This window comes from Bubalus bubalis, chromosome 17 (genome assembly GCF_019923935.1).
Source record: "Bubalus bubalis isolate 160015118507 breed Murrah chromosome 17, NDDB_SH_1, whole genome shotgun sequence".
Lineage (NCBI taxonomy): Eukaryota > Metazoa > Chordata > Mammalia > Artiodactyla > Bovidae > Bubalus > Bubalus bubalis.
Window position 1 is genome coordinate 1,853,382 of NC_059173.1, and position 20,104 is coordinate 1,873,485.

General features: G+C 44.8%; 2 protein-coding genes across 2 annotated transcripts in view; one reads left to right on the forward strand and one right to left on the reverse strand.

The window, feature by feature from the left end:
- The window catches only part of LOC112582842 (immunoglobulin lambda-1 light chain-like), a gene marked incomplete in the record, with an annotated part of 281,468 nt that overhangs the window by 104,261 nt on the left and 157,103 nt on the right, over positions 1–20,104 (reverse strand).
- On the forward strand, positions 5,719–11,903 carry LOC123465052 (zinc finger protein 280A-like). Its single transcript, XM_045163185.1, has 2 exons — positions 5,719–6,522; positions 10,001–11,903. Exon 2 carries the CDS (start codon positions 10,050–10,052, stop codon positions 11,742–11,744), a length of 1,695 nt encoding a protein of 564 aa, XP_045019120.1. The 5' UTR covers positions 5,719–6,522; positions 10,001–10,049; the 3' UTR covers positions 11,745–11,903.

The following is a 20,104-nucleotide window of genomic DNA, read 5'->3' on the forward strand; positions in this document are numbered from 1 at the left end:
GTGACCTAAGGAGCTGGGACCGCAATGGACCACCAAAATTTTGATCTAGGAATGTCCTGGAAATTAGCATCACCTTGATTTGAGCTTCCCTGGTGGCTCAGCTGGTAAAGAATCCACCTGCAATGCAGGAGACTCAGGCTTAGTCCCTGAATCGGGAAGATCCCCTGGAGAATGGAGTGGCTACCCACTCCAGTATTCTTTCCTGGAGAATTCCATAGAGGAGCCTGTCGGGTTACAGTACATGGAGTCACAAAGAATCAGACAGGACTGACTAACACTTTCACTTCACCTTTAATCCTGTGGGTAAGCAGGTGTGCAAGTCGTCATTGAGTTTTTCAATGTGTCATGGTCCCTTATGTTTTGGTCCCTCTCTGTCCCACCCTTGCATTTAAGCTGCGAAACCATCCTTTTAGGATTTCTTACTCAGGGAATTAGAACTGAGAGCAGAAGCAGCAAGAAGCCAGAAGCTCTGCACTGATTAGGTGAGAATGAAGGAGGAGAGTAAAAGAGCCAGCTTAAAACTAAGTATTAAAAGAATTAAGATCGTGGCCTCTGGCCCCATCACTCCATGGCCAGTAGCAGGGAAAGGGTGGAAGTGCTGACCGATTTCCTCTTCCTGGGATGAGCAATCACTGCAATGGTGATCGCAACCATGAAATCAAAAGACGGTTGCTTCTTGGCGGGAAAGCTATGACAAACCTAGACAGTGTGTTGCAAAGCAGAGATGTTACTCTGCCGACAAAGGTCTATATAGTCAAGGCTATGGTCTTCCGAGTGGTCAAGTACAGTTGTGAGAGCTGGACCACAAAGAAGGCAGAGCGCCAAAGAATTGTTGCCTTCGAGTTGTGGTGCTGGTGAAGACTCCTGAAAGTCCCCTGGACAGCAAGCAGATCAAACCAGTCAATCTTAAGGGAGATCAACCCTGAATACTTGTTAGAAGGACTGATGCTGAAGCTGAAGGCCCGCTATATTGGTCATCTGAGGTAAACAGCTGACTCACTGGAAAAGTCCCTGATGCTGGGCAAGATGGAGGGCAGAAGAAGAGGGCAACAGAGAATGAGACGGCTGGATGGCATCACCAATGCAATGGACATGAACTTGGGCAAACTTCAGGACATGGTGAGGGACAGGGAGGTCTGGCGTGCTGCAGTCCATGGGATTGCAGATACAACTGGGCAAATTAACAACAACAGTCTCTTGAGAAAAAGCTGTCCCAGGGAGAGTAGAAGAGGAAAAGGTTTATGAGAACAACGGAAGCACCAAGCTCTCCCCTAGAGATGGAGGAAGTGGGTAGAGGCTGGCCACCTGGATGAGTGCCCTTTTGAAAGGCATGCCTTCTGGCCACCTTGTAGAGTCCACTTCTCACACAGCCCTGATCTGTAGGTCAGCAGGCACCAGCCTGTGTCCTGAGGGCCTGATCTCCTCCTGGGTACTGGGTTCTCAGTTGGTGTGAGATGCCCAGCCCTGTTGGTGGACACTCAGGCTGACCACATTTCACTCCATGGCCACAAGCGCCAGGGAGCTTCCTCCTTGACCACAGCAATGGACCTGGACTGGAGTTGGCCTTGGGATTGTCCATGGAAGGAAAGGTGGGAACAGGTCATGTCTGTCTTTCTGTTTTTGTTTCTTAGGTGGCCTGCCAACGCAGCTTGCAGGATCTTAGTTCCCCAACTGAGGATGGAATCCACGCCCTCAGCAGTGAAAGTGCAGAGTCCTAACCACTCCAGGACTACCAGAGAGTTCCCAGGAGGTCATTTCTTGAGCCTGGCAGACGGCCCAGAAGTCTGACGTTGGCTGCTGAGAGGCAGCCTTCTATGGGTCAGGCTTTGATGAAGTCACCAGACATTCCTCTCTCCCTGACCTCTGGGAGCCCTGTGACCATGGTCCATATCATAGAAACTTCTGGAAGTAGAACTAAAGGACGACACATCCCCTCCCCACTCATATTCCTTTCCTGGCTACAGACCCAAATGCCTTCCAATAAATTCATCTGCTCTCAACCCATCTACAGAAAGCATGCTGTCCTTCCTGGAAACCTTCCCTGCAGAAGAGGCTGAACTCATGTCCTCTGCTTCTTCCTAACCTAACATGTGAAGGCTTTTCTGTACATCTGGTGATAAGCTTCAGTGTGTTCTGCTGGACAGCTGTGGTTTTTCTTCCTTTTTTTTTTTTTTGGTTAAAACACACTCCCCTTCACATCCAGGATGGTTTGAGCACAGGCCTTGCTCTGTTCTCAAGGTTCTGTCCCTCACAGTCTAGGAGAGAAGTAAAAAAAAGTTGGGGCCAGAAAGAGAGTTGGGCGGGGACCTTTAGCAGCAGTGGTCTGCAAGACGTAGTCCACAGGAGCAGGCTGTGTCCTGGAAAATCTGGGCGGGTGGGCATTTGTTGATGGGTGGGAGTCCCCTGGGAGCTGAGTCATCACCTGCATACCCCCTACCTGTCCTTGAGGTGAGCCCTCTCTAGGGACCCCTGATCTAAAGAATGTGTTAAAGTACTAAGGTGGCCACCAGAAATAGCACAGACCTAAACAAGAGGAAACGTTTTCTCCCAGTTCTGGAGGCCAGAAGCCCAGGATCAAGGTGGTGACAGTGTGGTGTCTCCGGAGGTCTCTTTCCCTGATGCACAGACAGCTGCACTCTCGTGTCCTCCTGTCCCTTTATGTCCACACGTCCTTGATGTCTTGTGTGTCCTAATTTCCTCTTTTTTTTTTTTTTTTTCCTGGCTGTGCTGCTTCGCTTCTGGGTCTTAGTTTCCAGACCAGGGATTGAACTTGGGCCCTTGGCAGTGAAAGCTCTGAGCCCTAACCACTGGCCTTGCAGGAAATTCCCCTCTCTCTTTTTATATAGAGAACCATCAGATTGGTCTAGGGCCTACCCTAGTGACCTCGTTTTAACTTAATCACCTCGTTAAAGGTATTATCTCCAAATACGGTTACATTCCAAAGTGCTGGGGGTTAGGACTTCTACAGATAGTTTTTAAAATTCATTCATTTCTTTGACTGCACCAGGTCTTACTTGTGGCACGTGGGGTCTTCAGTCTTCTGGGCAGCATGTGGGCTCTAGTTCCCTGACCAGGGACCGCAGCCCAGCCCCCTGCACTGGGAGTGCAGAGTCTTAGCCACTGGACCATTGTGAAAGTCCCCTCAACATATGGATTTTGCAGGACAGAGTGAAGGCCCAAACAGGGTTGATGGTAGGGTGATTTGCCTGGCTACACATTTGCACCCTACCTGCTCCTTAGAAATATCTGAGACCTTTAATAATGTTGACTCCCTGGTCCCATTCCTGGAGATACTGATTCTGGGGGTATGGAGTAAGACCGGCAGAATCAACCAGAACATCAGTACTTTTCAAAAGCTCTCTAGTACTCACTGTTTAATATGGACACTTTAAGTAGCCTGGGCAACACCTGGAGCTTGTGAGAAACTCAGACCCTGAGGCCCCACCCACAACTGTTGGACGAGAATGTGTTTTTGCACAAGACACGTAGGCAATTCCTTAGATTCACTGAAGGTTAAGAAGCACAGCCCAGGAGATTTGCAAGTGTGGCCCAAACTGAGAAGTTTGGATCCAGATCTCTGGGCTTTGCTTATACCCTAACTTCCTTCAATATGAAGGACATCCAGAAGCCCCAAGAGAGGGTGGGGAGGTCCTAGAATCTCTGAAGGGTGGTGGAGAGGATGCACTCCCAGCTCCAGCTACAGCATCTGGTTGGTTTATTGAATTACCAACAACCCGCTCCTCCCAAGGCAGGTGCTCAGCGTGTCACAAGAAGAAAAAATGAATTCCTGACCTCGACCCTCAGGGCCTCCCGAAGGAGTAGATTCTGGGGTATTTTAAACATGTTCTTACTGTTGTTTGGGCTCCCCTCGTGGCTCAGCTGGTAAAGAATCTGCCTGCAATGCGGGAGACCTGGGTCTGATCCCTGCGCTGGGAAGATCCCCTGGAGACGGGAAAGGCTACCCACTCCAGTATTCTAGCCTGGAGGACCCTTCTAGTCTCAAAGGGTCGGACACGACTGAGCGACTTTCACTTTCACTGCCGTGGTTTAGTTGCTAAGTTGTGTCTGACTCTTTTGTGACCCCATAGACTGTAGCCTGCCAGGCTCCTCTGTCCATGGGATTTCCCAGGCCAGAATACTGGAGTGGGTTGCCATTTCATCCTCCAGGGGATCTTTCCGACCCAGAGATTGAATCCAGGTCTCCTGCATTAACAGGTGGATTCTTTACCGCTGAGCCACCACAGATCAATGTTTCCCAAAGTATTGGAGGATTTTACACCCTGGGATACACTTCACTTCAGAATCAAGTGAGGCAAACATTGAACTTTCAGATTCCCAGGCCCCCATCTCTGGCAATTTGAGTTTCTTAGGTGTGATATGCAGCCCTGGAATCTCTATGTTTAACGATGTCCCAGGTGATTCTGAGATTTGAGCAATCTTTAGAAGCACATGAAAGTGAAAGTGTTAGTCGTCCAGTTGTGTTCGACTCTTTGCAAACCCATGGATAGTAGCTCCCCAGGCTCCTCTGTCCATGGAATTCTCCAGGCAAGAATACTGGAGTGGATAGCCATTCCCTTCTCCAGGAGATCTTCCTGACCCAGGGATCAAACCCCGGTCTCCTGTACTGCAGGCAGATTTTTTACTGTCTGAGCCATCAGGGAAGCCTAGAAGCCTAAGTAAGTAGTCAAAATTTTCCTTTCTTTCTGCTAAGTTTTTGCAAACATTTTAAAATTGACATCCAAAATGTTTTTGTCACAAGTGCAAACACTGCAAAGGATGCACCTTTTGGCATACAATAAAAATAAACCCTTTAAGTAAATTAAACTAGGAATTCCGTGGCAAACCAGTGGGTAGTGCTCAATGCTTTCACTCTGGTGACCTGGGTTCAGTCCCTGGTTAGGAAACTAATACCCTGCAGGAAGTCTCATGGTGTGTCCATAAATAAATAAAACTGTTAATATCATGCTTTCAAATATATCCAGAAGAATGTAAATAGCATGGAGTTTTAAAAAGTATTTATTTTTATTTACTTATTTGGCTGCCTCGGGTCTTAGTTGTGGCATGCAGGATCCTTTGTTGGTTCTACTGCCCTCTGGCATGTGGCATCTTAGTTCCCCAACCACGGATCAAACCCACCATCCCTGCATTGGAAGGCAGATTCTCAACCACTGGACCACCAGGGAAGTCCCTAGCCTTGGGTTTTGATACTCACCAACATTGCAGAAGGACATGGCAACCCACTCCATGGGTTTTGCCTGGAGAATTCCACGGATAGAGGAGCCTGGCTGGCTACAGTCCATGCAGTCACAAAGAGTCAGACACAACTGAGCAACTAGGCACAGCACTCACCATCGACCGTTTTAAAAGAGTATAAAACGAGCTCTTTCTAATGGTCAGGTTTTTTTTTTCCTGCTTCATTGAGATGCAGTGGACATATATTGTGTAAATTTAAGGTGAACACATGTTGATTTGATAAGAAAGGTATTTTTGATATTATATCTGGTTACAGCACTGGAGATCATGTTCATTAGTGAACTTCATTTTTGTTCTAATTCAGTGACTCTGTTACCTTATAAGGAATGGAAATACACATATTTCTTCTCTGAAACCCTCCCTCCCCCTAAGGGAGGAGGGCTATAAAGGCAGTGGGAGGGAAAGCTTGAGATATAATCTAGGTGGTACAAAGGGGAAGGAGAGAGAAGAGGGGGAGTGAGGGAGGGAGGGAGAAGGAGGGGGACCAGGGTGTGACCTGACACCCCTGATGTGGTTTAAGAAAGCATGAGCCCCTGCCTAGAAAAGCTCCTGGGGTTCACAGTGAGGACCCCGGGAATCCAGCGGGTGCTGAGTCTTCAAGTGCAGATCACTTGGGAGTAAGCTTGCTTCCTGCCCCCTCACCCTGGCCCCCCGCCCCCCAACCCACCCCCCTTGCCCTCAGAAGAGAACAGGGGTTTGCAGTTTGCAGCTGGAGAATTTTCTAGCATTGGAAGAGGACCCCTGCATTTTTAGGTTCCTGACATGAGCCGGAGCTCTGTTGGAATAGCTGTGTGGACCACCTTCCCCTGCCCTTAAGCTGCTGAACCGCAAATAACTAAAGATGCAGATAAACTGGAGATAAGTTGGTGGGCCTCTGGATGCCAGAGAGTGGGGACTCTCACCACACTGAGACCTGGGAAACAGCCCCTGGGAGGGGCCCTGAAGCCCCACCCACATTCTTTCCTCTCTCTAGCAATTTGGTAGAAAGGTTTCTAGTTGAAAGATCCTATGGGGAAAAACTGGTTCAGAAACCCTATTGGAGTCCGGTTTGGATAATATTGATTGGATTAGAATGGGCTTTAAAAGGCTTGGAATCTCCTGATCCGGCCTCACTGAGAAAAGGCTTTTGGAGAGCCAGGTAGGAGTTCCACGGACACAGGACACAGGACGTGGTGCTGGCGTTTTCAGAGAAATCTCTCTGGGACGTGGAGACAAAGACACTCCAGCTTCACCCTTAGCTGCACTGAGTCAACTGGACTTCAGGAGCTGGTAAGCCATGGGGTTTGGAATGCTTCATTTTGTTCTCTGCAGCCATGAGTCTGCAAAATTTCTCTGTAAAGGGCTAGAGAGGAACCAGGCATTAAGGGCCATGCGGTCTCTGCCATTAGCAGTGTGAAACAGCCTTGCTGCTGCTGCTAAGTTGCTTCAGTCATGTCCGACTCTGGGTGACCCCATAGACGGCAGCCCACCAGGCTCCCCCGTCCCTGGGATTCTCCAGGCAAGACAGCCTTGGGCAGCGGCAAATGAGCACCGCTGTGTTCCAATAAAACTTTATTTGTGACACTGAAATTTATATATCATATAATTTTCACATGTCACAAAATATTCCTTTGTTCCCCCAAATTAAAAAAAATGTAAAAATATTAAATGTATTTTTAAAAGTTAAAAAAAACTAAAACATAAAAAGTTAAAAAAAACTAAATTCTTAGCTTGCTTGTTGGGAGAAAAAAAACAAACAGGAGGCAAGCCAATTTGTCAATCCCTGTCTAAACCATTTGCCTATATAATGCAGCTAGCATCCCATTAGTGACTTGTGACATGAATTTAGTAGGCTGAATTCTGCTTATGAAAAATAGAAATTTTTATTAAATCTCAGATGACATCAGCTGTAAGATACATTATTCCTTTTTTTTTTTTTTTTTGGCCACACCCTGTGGCATGTGGGATATAGGTCCCTGACCAGGGATTGAACCCATGCTCCCTGGAGTGGAAGTGAGGAGTCTTAAATACTGGATCACCAGGGAAGTCCCACAGCATTATTTTTCATACCACTATAAACTTTTATATATATTTATATACATATGTATGCACATGTGCTCAGTTGCTTCAGTCATGTTTGACTCTTTGCAACCCTATGGACTGTAGCCCACCAGGCTCCTCTGTCCATAGGATTCTTCAAGCAGGAATGCTGGAGTGGGTTGCCATGCCCTCCTCCAGGGGGTCTTCCTGACCCAGAGATGGAATGTGTATCTCTTATGTCTTCTGCATTGGCAGGAGGGTCCTTTACTGCTAGGGCCACGATTTACACACAGCCAAACTATGATATGCTACTGATGAAATGTGATCTGGTATCAGAAATGGTCAAATGTAAACTTTAGAATGTCCCTTAATGTCAATGAAACTATCAACAAATGTATTATGTGGAGAGAAATTGTGTTACAAACCTTTTATTTCAATGACCACCACCGCCCCTGTCAGCATCCAGCTACATACTGGCTGACTTGCTCCCTTGCATGATAGTTTTAAATCATTAAGATTTGGATTTCATTAAATGCTTGGAGAAATCGCTTCTCAGCCTTTTGGCTAAGATCAAGTGTAAGTACCTGGGGAGCCAGGAATTAGTGGGTCGAGCCTGTGGTACAGATAAATGATTGTATTAATAAGTTACTGTTTATTTATGCAGCAGACATGTAGCACTGACGGATGCCACATGTTTTTCTAGAAACAAAAATACAGCAGCCCAATAGCTCTGGAGGTGAATACGGCACGTGAGTTGGGGGAGGTTGTGATTTCTGACACCATGGTCAGGGAAGCCTGGCAGAGAAACTGTGGACCGAGGCCGGTCAGGAGCTGGGTGACAGTACTTGAGACAGTGTCCAAGGCAGGGGGAGCAGCAGAAGTCCTGAGAAGGCCCTGTCCTCTCTCCTTGGTACCCTTGAGAGATTGGGTCCCGGAACCCTGCACCCACAGATACCAAAGTCCATGGGTACTCAAGTCCCTTATATAAAATTGTGCAGTCTTTGCATGTAACTTAAGGGGATGCTCCCACATGCTTTCAATCATCTCCACATTCCTTATAATACCTAATACAATGTCGATGCTGTGTAAACAGTTTCAAGTACAGTGTAAATGCTATATATATATAGTTGCCAGCATGAGGCAGGTTCAAGTTTTGCTATTAGAACTTTCCAGAATTTTTTTAAAAAATATTTTTGATCCATGTATATAGAGTCTGGTGCCTTCTGGACTCACAGAGTGGAGGGAGTGAGGGGCACCCCCAAGGAACAGCTGGGGGCTTTTTTGGACATTTTATGTTGGTCAGCATTTCTGAGTGAGATTAGAGATCTGTAAGCAAAATGGTGCCTACCAGCTCTCCTGTAGAGTTTAACAGGAGCGCTGGGGCCACCATGGGGAGACAAGGCAAAAGTGGGGGCTGGAGAAGTAAGTTTAAAACTGTCATGTCACTTAACTGAGTTTGAGATGTTTCCTTAGGTATAGAATAAGGGTGTTAATGCTAAGTCACTTCAGTCGTGTCCGACTCTGTGACCCCATAGACGGCAGCCACCAGGCTCCCCCATCCCTGGGATTCTCCAGGCAAGAACACTGGAGTGGGTTGCCATTTCCTTCTCCAAAGGGTGTTAATAGTTATCTCAATGTTTCAGCCAATGATTAAATCAGGTACTAATTTTGTCTTTTGAAAGAAATATAATCATCACCACTTATCTGCAGAGAATAAGTTCCAAGACCCCCAGTGGACACCTGTAACCTCACATAGTATCAAACCCTATATACACAATGTTTTTTCTATACAGACATACCTGTGATGCAGTTTATTTTATAAAAGCACAGTAAGAGATTGGCAACTAATAATAACAGGAAAGTGAGAGTGAAGTCGCTCAGTCGTGTCCGACTCTTTGCCACCCCATGGACTGCAGCCTACTACACTCTTCTGTCCATGGGATTTCCCAGGCAAGAATTCTGGAGTGGGTTGCCATTTCCTTCTGCAGAGGATCTTCCGGACCCAGGGATCGAACCCGGGTCTCCCAAATTGTAGGCATACACTTTACCATCTGAACCACCAGAGAAGGTATAATAATAACATAGAACAATTATAACAATATACTTTTATAAAAGTTTTGTGAATGTAGTCTCTATGTAAAATATATTACTGTACTCATTTAGTGATTTTTTTTTCACCCTAAGCACTTACTATGCTCTGTGGCCATACCTTTTGCAGTTTGAGGTTTGACAGCAAAACTAACCCAGATTTCTTTTCTCTTCCTCACATTCGCCACAGATCTTAGCAACCTCAGCATACAGTTTTTTCTCTTTTTATATCAAATTGAGAACTTCGATCTTTTCACTTAAAGGAAGCACTTAATGGATTCTCTCTGGCATATCTAAATGGCCAGCATCACTCCACTTATGCTTTGGGGCTGTTATTGAGTAAAATAAGGGTGACTTGGTCACAAGCCCTGTGACGTCTCAACAGTTATTGTGGTAACTGAGTGACAAACGGGTGAGATGTGCAGGATTAAGGAACGATTCACATTCTGGGCAGGAGGAAGCAGGATGGCGTGAGATTCCAATCACACTCCTCAGAATGACATGCAATTTAAAACTTGTGAGTTATTTATTTCTGGACTTTTCCATTTAGTATTTTCGGTGAACAACTGAGGGTTAACGGAAACCACAGAGAGTGACACCTGAGATCAGGGGGGTGACCTTGTCCTGTGGTTGCCTTTAGGTGGGAAAAACACTGGAAGGGGCCACTTGAAGCCAAAAGTGATTGTAAAATGGCCCATCTCTTCCCGTGTGAGGAAACACAAGCACCACCACAACCCGAGCAAAAGGCCGGAGGGTCCAAATCCAGAGATGAGGACGATGGCGATGCTGAGGTCATCTTTGTTGGAGTGCAGCACGTCAATGAGGATGCTGAAACTCTCTTTGTCAGAGTGATTTCAAGTTCAAAGCCAGTCATTTCTAACATTTTGAACAGAGTGACCAGGGACCCATCTTCAAGAAGAAAGAAGGGCCACGTGAGTCCAGATCCCTCCTGCACGTCGCAGCCTGCAAATCTCAGGACCCCAGCATCAGAGCCAGCGGCCGTCTCCCCAGCTTCTCAGTCTGAATGGGGAGGAAGAGACAGTCCTAATATTTTGGAGCCTTCGTCTAAACCTGATTATAAAACAACCTCTCTGCAAGCCGTGCTTCACAATTCAGAATTGCTTTCTCCGCGGTCTCACTGTCTATCTGGAGCTGTTCTCTCATTAGGAGGCAAGGATGAAAGTCCTCTTAATTCAAAGCGATGTCCCACTTCAGATGTAAATTTTAACTGTGGGAATCCCAAAAGACCCAAACTCGGCGATGGAATCCCAGGGGGACCTGCCTCCACCTTGCCCCCTCCAGGTATCTCTCCTACAAAGGACACGATTATGACCTTGGAAGATCTCCCGACCTCACCGAGCCATGTTCAAGGCGGGGCATCATTTTCACGGACTCACGCAAATGACCAGGCATGCTTCAGTCTTATGGCTCCAGACAGAACACGTAGTTTGGAAGGGCTGGAGAAAACAGACTTTTTGACTCTAGCAAGTCAGAGCAAGACTGTTGATCCCATGAAAGGAAATCTGATCTTGTTACTTGATGACTTTTACTATGGACAGCATACAGGAGATGGGCAGCCAGAACAGAAGACTCGCACAGCCTTTAAATGCCTCAGCTGCTTGAGAGTCCTAAAAAACATCAAGTTTATGACCCACGTGAGGAACCATCTGGAGCTTGAGAGGCAGAAGGGTGACGGCTGGGAAATCCACACCACCTGCCAGCACTGCCACCGCCAGTTCCCCACCCCGTTCCAGCTGCAGTGTCACATTGAGAGTGTCCACGCTTCCCGGGAGCCCTCCGCGGTCTGTAAAATCTGTGAATTGTCCTTCGAAACAGATCAGGTTCTCTTACAGCACATGAAGGACAGTCACAAACCTGGCGAAATGCCCTATGTGTGCCGCCTTTGCAATTACAGATCGTCAGCCTTTGCCGACGTAGAGGCGCATTTTAGAACGTGGCATGGAAACACGAACAATTTGCTTTGTCTGCTTTGCCTCAAAAATTTCAAACTGGCGACATCCTTCGTAAATCACGCTTGGAGGCACTGGAACAAGAGGGTCTTTCCATGTTCCAAGTGCCGGCTACAGTTTTTGAACCTGAAGGAGAAGACAGAGCACCAAACCAAGCATCACCAGTCATTCAAAATGCCAGAGCAATTGCGAGGGTTGCCTCCTGAAACAGAGGTCATGATTCGAACTTCAGTTCATCTGGGACTGAGAGAGACAGCATCCATCATTGTGAGGAACACTGACTCCCAAGTGCCACCCAGAAAAAATACACAGAAGATGACTACGAACACAAAATATTCCAGACGAGTTGCAGCAAGGGATCTGGCTAAAAATTATGTTCTACCAACCTCCAGAAATTCGGAAAAGCCCTATTGAGAGGTTCAGCCAGCTGTACATAAAGACCCTGCCTGGCTTTTGTTGTTCAGTTGCTCAGTCGTGTCTGACTCCCTGTGACGCTATGAACTTCAGTACGCCAGGCTTCCCTGTCCATCACCATCTCCCGAAGCTTGCTCAAACTCATTCCATCGGGTTGCTGATGCCATCCAACCATCTCGTCCTCTGTCACCCCTTCTGCTCCTGCCTTCAATATTTCCCAGCATCAGGGTTTTTTCCAATGAGTTGACTCTTCCCATCAGGTGGCCAAAGTATTGGAGCTTCAGCATCAGTTCTTCCACTGAATATTCAGGGTTGATTTCCTTTAGGATTGACTGGTTGGATCTCCTTGCAGTCCAAGGGACTCTTGAGCATCTTCTCCATTCTCCAGCACCACAGTTCGAAAAGATCAATTCTTCAGCACTCAGCCTTCTTTATGGTCCAGCTCTTCCATCTGTATCTGACTATTGGGAAAACCATAGCTTTGACTTTATGGGCATTTGTTGGCAAATAATGTCTCTGTCTTTTAATATGCTATCTAGGTTTGTCACAGCTTTTCTTCCAAGGAGTGAGCGTCTTTTACTTTCATGGCCTCTGTAACCATCCACAGTTATTTTGGAGCCAAGAAAATAAAGTCTGCCTTTACTGTACCTGAGATTGTACTTGCTTCATCTCTCTACCATCAAGTAGCTTTGAAATCTCCATGTTCCTTCCTGGCCACTCTCTGCTCCCCAAAGTAACCACTTGTCTGACCTCTAGCACCAGGGATTCATTTTTCTTTGTTTTAAACTTTAAATAAATAGAATCACACAATACAGTTTCTGTTCCCCTGGTCTTGGTTTTCTTTTAAATAAGTGAGATGCATTCTTATTGTGTGTAGCTGTGGAACATTTGTTTTCATTGCTGGGTAGAATTCCCCTGGATGAATGGGCATAGTCTTATATGTCCATTTTACTGTGCCTGAAATTTGAGGCTCTTATTTTGCCTTTTTGAATAAGCCGCCTATGAACCTGTGTGTGTCTTTCATACTAATTTCTCTAGGATAGCTATATCTATATGTCTAGACATGAGATTTTCTGATAATGCGTGTGGCAATGGTTTAGTTGCTAAGTGGTATTTGACTCTTGCAACCCCATAGACTCTAGCCCACCAGGCTCCACTGTCCATGGGATTTCCCAGGCAAGAATACCACAACGGGTTGGCATTTCCTTCTCCAGGGGGTTTTCCTGACCCAGGGTTCAAACCTGGGTCTCCTGCGTTGCAGGCAGATGTGTTACTGACTGACCCATTCTAGTATGCAGGTACAGTCAAGTGCTTTTTCAAACTGATTGAAGCAATGTGTATTTCCACTAACAGTGTTGGCATTTCCATTTCTACCGGACACTTGGCACTGTCAGTCTGTTTCATCATATAACTGAGCAGGACCCTGCAGGGCTTTCCCAGGGACAGACCACCCCCCGCCACCCCCGACCAATGTACCCTGTCTCTTATTTGTAGGAAAACTTTAGGTCCTAGACCTTTCATGAGTTTCCAAGAACAAATTTAATTAAAAGTGAAAAACTGCAGAAACAAGAAAAAAATCAAGCAAGACAAACAATAATTTTTTGTTGGGCACTCGTGTTCACTCTTTGCCACCCCATGGACTGCAGCACACCTGGCTTCTCTGTCCTTCACCATCTCCTGGAGCTTGCTCAAGCTCAAGTCCATTGAGTCTGTGATGCCATCCAACCATCTCATTCTCTGTCATCCCCTCCTCCTCCTGCCTTCAGTCTTTTCCAGCATAATGAGTTGGCTCTTCCCATAAGGTGGCCAAAGTATTGGAGCTTCACTTTCACCATCAGTCCTTCCAGTGAATATTCAGTGTTGATTTCCTGTAGGACTGACTGGCTTGATCTCCCAGCAGTCTAAGGAACTCTCAAGAGTCTTCTCCAACACCACAGTGCAAAAGCATCAGTTCTTTGGTGCTCAGCCTTCTTTATGGTCCAACTCTCACATCCATATATGATTAGTGGAAGAACCATAGCCTTGACTACACGGACCTTTGTTGGCAAAGTAATGTCTCTGCTTTTTAATATGCTGTCTAGGTTTGTCACAGCTTTTCTTTCAAGGAGCAAGCATCTTTTAATTTCATGGCTGCAGTCACCATCTACAGTGATTTTGGAGCTCAAGAAAATAAAGTCTGTCACTCTTTCCATTGTTTCCTCATCTATTTGCCATGAAGTGATGAGACCTTTGACTGTGTGGACAACAACAAACTCTAGAAAATTCTGAAAGAGATGGGAATACCAGACCACCTGACCTGCCTCCTGAGAAATCTGTGTTCAGGTCAAGAAGCAACAGTTAGAAATGGACATGGAACAACAGGCTGGTTCCAAACAGGGAAAGGAGTACATCAAGATTGTATATTGTCACCCTGCTTATTTAACTTATATGCAGAGTACATCATGAAAAACACTGGGCTGGATGAGGCACAATCTGGAATCAAGATTGCTGGGAGAACTATCAACAACCTCAGATACGCAGATCAGTTCAATTCAGTTCAGTCGCTCAGTCATGTCCAGCTCTTTGCAACCCCATGAATTGCAGCACGCCAGGCCTCCCTGGCCATCACCAACTCCCGGAGTTCACTCACACTCATGTCCATCGAGTCGGTGATGTCATCCAGCCATCTCATCCTCTGTTGTCCCCTTCTCCTCCTGCCCCCAATCCCTCCCAGCATCAGATTCCTTTCCAATGAGTCAACTCTTCGCATGAGGTGGCCAAAGTACTGGAGTTTCAGCTTTAGCATCAGTCCTTCCAAAGAACACCCAGGACTGATCTCCTTTAGAATGGACAGGTTGGATCTCCTTGAAGTCCAATGGAGTCTTGGACTCAAGAGTCTTCTCCAACACCACAGTTCAAAAGCATCAGTTCTTCAGCACTCAGCTTTCTTCACAGTCTAACTCTCACATCCATACATGACCACTGGAAAAACCATAGCCTTGACTAGACAAACCTTTGTTGGCAAAGTAATGTCTCTGCTTTTGAATATGCTATCTAGGTTGGTCATAACTTTCCTTCCAAGGAGTAAGCGTCTTTTAATTTCATGGCTGCAATCACCATCTGTAGTGATTTTGGAGCCCCCCCAAAATAAAGTCTGACACTGTTTCCACTGTTTCCCCATCTATTTGCCATGAAGTGATGGGACCAGATGCCATGATCTTAGTTTTCTGAATGTTGAGCTTTAAGCCAACTTTTTCACTCTCCACTTTCACTTTCATCAAGAGGCTTTTGAGTTCCTCTTCACTTTCTGCCGTAAGGGTGGTGTCATCTGCATATCTGAGGTTATTGATATTTCTCCCGGCAATCTTGATTCAGCTTGTGCTTCTTCCAGCCCAGCGTTTCTCATGATGTACTCTGTGTATAAGTTAAATAAGCAGGGTGACAATTTACAGCCTTGATGTACTCCTTTTCCTATTTGGAACCAGTCTGTTTTTCCATGTCCAGTTCTAACTGTTGCTTCCTGATCTGTATACAAATTTCTCAAGAGGCAGGTCAGGTGGTCTGGTATTCCCATCTCTTTCAGAATTTTCCACAGTTTATTGTGATCCACACACTCAAAGGCTTTGGCATAGTCAATAAAGCAGAAATAGATGTTTTTCTGGAACTCTCTTGCTTTTTCCATGATCCAGCGGATGTTAGCAATTTGATCTCTGGTTCCTCTGCCTTTTCTAAAACCAGCTTGAACATCTGGAAGTTCACAGTTCATGTATTGCTGAAGCCTGGCTTGAAGAATTTTGAGCATTACTTTACTAGTGTGTGAGATGAGTGCAATTGTGCGGTAGTTTGAGCATTCTTTGGCATTGCCTTTCTTTGGGATTGGAATGAAAACTGACCTTTTCCAGTCCTGTGGCCATTGTTGAGTTTTCTAAATTTGCTAGCATATTGAGTGCAGCACTTTCACAGCATCATCTTTCAGGATTTGGAATAGCTCAACTGGAATTCCATCACCTCCACAAGCTTTGTTCGTAGTGATGCTTTCTAAGGCCCACTTGACTTCACATTCCAGGATGTCTGGCTCTAGGTCAGTGATCACACCATCATGATTATCTTGGTCTTGAAGATCTTTTTTGTACAGTTCTTCTGTGTATTCTTGCCACCTCTTCTTGATATCTTCTGCTTCTGTTAGGTCCATACCATTTCTGTCCTTTATCGAGCCCATCTTTGCCTGAAATGTTCCCTTGGTATCTCTAATTTTCTTGAAGAGATCTCTAGTCTTTCCCATTCTGTTGTTTTCCTCTATTTCTTTGCATTGATCACTGAGGAAGGCTTTCTTATCTCTCCTTGCTATTCTTTGGAACCCTGCATTCAGATGCTTATATCTTTCCTTTTCTCCTTTGCTTTTTGCTTCTCTTCCTTTCACAGCTATTTGTAAGGCCTCCCCAGACAGTCATTTTGTTTTTTTGCATTTCTTTTCCATGGGGATGGTCTTGATCCCTGTCTCCTGTACAATATCATGAACCTCCGTCCATAGTTCATCAGGCACTCTGTCTTATCAGATCTAGTCCCTTAAATCTATTTCTCACTTCCACTCTATAATCATAAGGGATTTGATTTAGGTCATACCTGAATGGTCTAGTGGTTTTTCCTACTTTCTTCCATTTAAGTCTGCATTTGGCAATAAGGAGTTCATGATCTGAGCCACAGTCAGCTCCTGGTCTTGTTTTTGCTGACTATATAGAGCTTCTGCATCTGTGGCTGCAAAGAATATAATCAATCTGATTTCAGCGTTGACCATCTGGTGATGTCCATGTGTAGAGTTTTCTCTTGTGTTGTTGGAAGAGGGTGTTTGCTATGACCAGTGCATTTTCTTGGCAAAACTCTCTTAGCCTTTGCCCTGCTTCATTCCGTATTCCAAGGCCAAATTTGCCTGTTACCCCAGGTGATTCTTGACTTTGTACTTTTGCATTCCAGTCCCCTAAGATATGCAGATGATACCACCTGATGGCAGAAAATGAAGAGCCTTTTGATGAGGGCAAAAGAGGAGAGTGAAAAGCCTGGCTTAAAACTCAACATTCAAAAAATGAAGATCACGACATCTGGTCCCATCACTTCATGGCAAACAAATGGAGAAAAAGTGAAAACAACAGCAGATTTTATTTTCCTGGGCTCCAAAATCACTGTGGACGGTGAATGTAGCCACAAAATTAAAAGAAGCGTGCTCCTTGGTAGAAAAGCTATGACAAACCTAGACAGCATAAAAACAAAGCTAAGGCATCACTCTGCTGACCAAAGTTCTTATAGTCAAAGCTATGGTGGCTCAGACAGCAAGGAATTCACTTGCAATGTGGGAGACCTGGGTTCGATCACGGGAAGGACATCCCTGTGGTCCAGTGGTAAGACTCTGTGCTCCCAAATTAGGGAGTCCTAGTTCATTCCTGGTCGGGGTATTAGATCCCACATACTGCAACTAAAAATACTGCATGTCACAATTAAAAATCCTGCCTCCCACATGCTTCGGTGAAGACTGAAGAGCCCTTGTGCTGCAACTAAGACCAAGCACAGCCAAGTAAATGAATAAATATTTGAAAGAAAGAAAGAAAAAGATACGAAAATTCCCTGGTGGTTCAGCGGTTAGGACTTGATGCTTTCACTGCCAATGGCCAAGGTTCAACACCTGGTTTTGGAACTAAGATCCCACAGGTTCCGTGGCATGGCCAAACAAAAACCCAGAAAGACAACTGAGGAGGAAAGAACTCCCAAAGTTTGAAAACGAAGCAATATAACTGCAAACAGGCTGAGGATAGAGTCAGGATTGCCAGGAACCCAAAGTGCAAAAGTGGCATCTCTGTAATTCACTGCTGCTGCTAAGTCACTTCAGTCGTGTCTGACTCTGCGACCCCATAGACGGCAGCCCACCAGGCTCCCCCATCCCTGGGAACACTGGAGTGGATTGCCATTTCCTTCTCCAATGCATGAAAGAGAAAAGTGAAAGTGAAGTCGCTCAGTCATGTCAGATTCTTAGGGATCCCATGGGCTGCAACCCATCAGGCTCTTCTGTCCACTGGATTTTCCAGGCAAGAGTACTGGAGTGGGGTGCCATTACCTTCTCCATCTGTAATTCACAAGCCTCTTTAATGTTGTGGTTTAGGCTCCTCCTACTCCTGCTTCTGAATCTAAATAACTTATTGCTCCTAAGAGAAATTGTTATGGGAAAAATAAAATATTTGAACTGAATGATATTGAAAATAGCAAAAGTTTTGAGACAGAGCTAAAGCAGTTTCATGTGTTAAAGTGCATTGCATTTGAAAAGAAGAAAGGCTGGCAAAACAATGATCTAAGTCAGTGCTATTCACGGAAGTTTCTGCCGCAATAGAAATGTTTAAAATCATTGTTACATGTATTCCCTAATAAGGATGATCAGCTTTTCACATATGTAAATGCATATTTTTCTCTTCTGTGAAGTGATCTGTTTATATCCTTTATCTGTTTTTTTAGATGGAGTGTTCATCTCGTAGGAATTTTTTTTTTTTTTTGGCCTTGCTGTGAGGCTTAAGGGATCTTAGATCTTCAACCAGGGATGGAATCTCTGCCCCCTGCAGTGGAAGCACAAAGCCCTAACTACCAGATCACTAGGGAATTCTCAATGAAAATGTTTTCTATCTCCTTGTCTAATATGCCACTTCAGAGATGTTAAAATGTAGCTAGTGTGACTGAGGTATTAAATCTTTGCGTGTGCTCAGTCGCTTCAGTCCTGTCCAACTCTTTGCGACCCCATGGACTGTAGCCTGCCAGGCTCCTCTGTCCATGGGATTCTCCAGGCAACAATACTGGAGTGGGTTGCCATTTCCCTTTCCAGGGGATCTTCCTGACCCAGGGATTGAACCCGCGTCTTTTATGTCTCCTGCATTGGCAGGCAGGTTCTTTACCACTAGCACCACCTGGGAAACCTATTAAATCTTTACTTTACTTTAATTTAATTAATTTACAATTAAAAGATATGGCTAGAAGAACCAGATCTTACTTATAAATGAGTTTCAATTAATTTGTATATTCAGTAATTTGTGTATCTCTTAGATATTTTCCTCAAGATGAGAGTCCATGCCCCTCCCTAAGTGTAGGCTGGGTTTAGTGACTTGTTTCCAAAGAACAGAATATGTCAGGGGGAAGGAGATAACTTTATGGCAGAGGAACTAGTGGTAAGTCATATCGATAGTATGAATCCTTGATGGGAAGTGATAAGAAAGATATATTGCCTTGGAGGTATAATTCTAAAAATATGTAAACCCCAGTGCAACCAGGAGAAACATATCAAACCCATATTGAGAGTCATTCTGCAAAATACCTGTTCCTGAAGGACTCATGAAAATTGTCAAAACTCATGAAAAGCAAGGAAAGTTTAAGAAACTGCTATAAACCAGAGTAAGCTAAGGAGGTATCTGTAGCTGTTCAGTATATATCCTCATGCAATTCGGTATCCTATATGAGAATATGAAACTGGAAAATAACATTTGTGGAAAAACTGGTAAAATTTGCATAAAACCTGGAACTTAGTTAAAGGTACCCTACTGAAAGATGCTGGAATAATTGTGAGGCTTAAAGGAGGTCATTTCACATATATACATTTTAAACTTTGCAAGTATTTTCTCTACATCACACCCACTTCATTTTGACTTCACTGGAATGGAAATCTAAGGTATGGTATACTTAACTGAATGGAAATCTTCAAATACAAAGGATCAATAATATTTAGACTGTGTGATCTGACCATAATGCAATAATGAAGAATTGACAAAAAAAACTTTTTAAATGCCATTCATTTGGAAAATATCAATAAATATATTCATACATAATATATATCTCCATGGAATTTTCAGGCAAGACTACTGGAGCAGATTGCCATTATTTTCTCCAGGGGATCTTCCTGACCCAGGATTGAACCTGGGCCTCTTGTGTCTCCTGCATTGGATGGAAAGTTCTTTACCAGTTGAGCGACCAGGGAAGCCCATATAATATATAATCTTTGTCTTAAGAAGAGAATATTAGGATATACTTGGAAGTGAATGATAATGAACATACTATTCAGCAAAAATTGTGGGACACAGTTAAATTTGTAAGGGGAAACGATGGAAACAGTGACAGACTTTATTTTGTTGGGGTCCAAAATAATTGTGGATGGTGACAGCAGCCATGAAATTAAAAGATATTTGCCCCTTGGAAGAAAAGCTATGACAAACCTAGATAGCATATTAAAAAGCAGAGACATTACTTTGCTGACAAAGTCCATCTAGTCAAAGCTATGGCTTTTCCAGCAGTCATGTATAGATGTGACAGTTGAATCATAAAGAAGGCTGAGTGCCGAAGAATTGATGCTTTTGAACTGT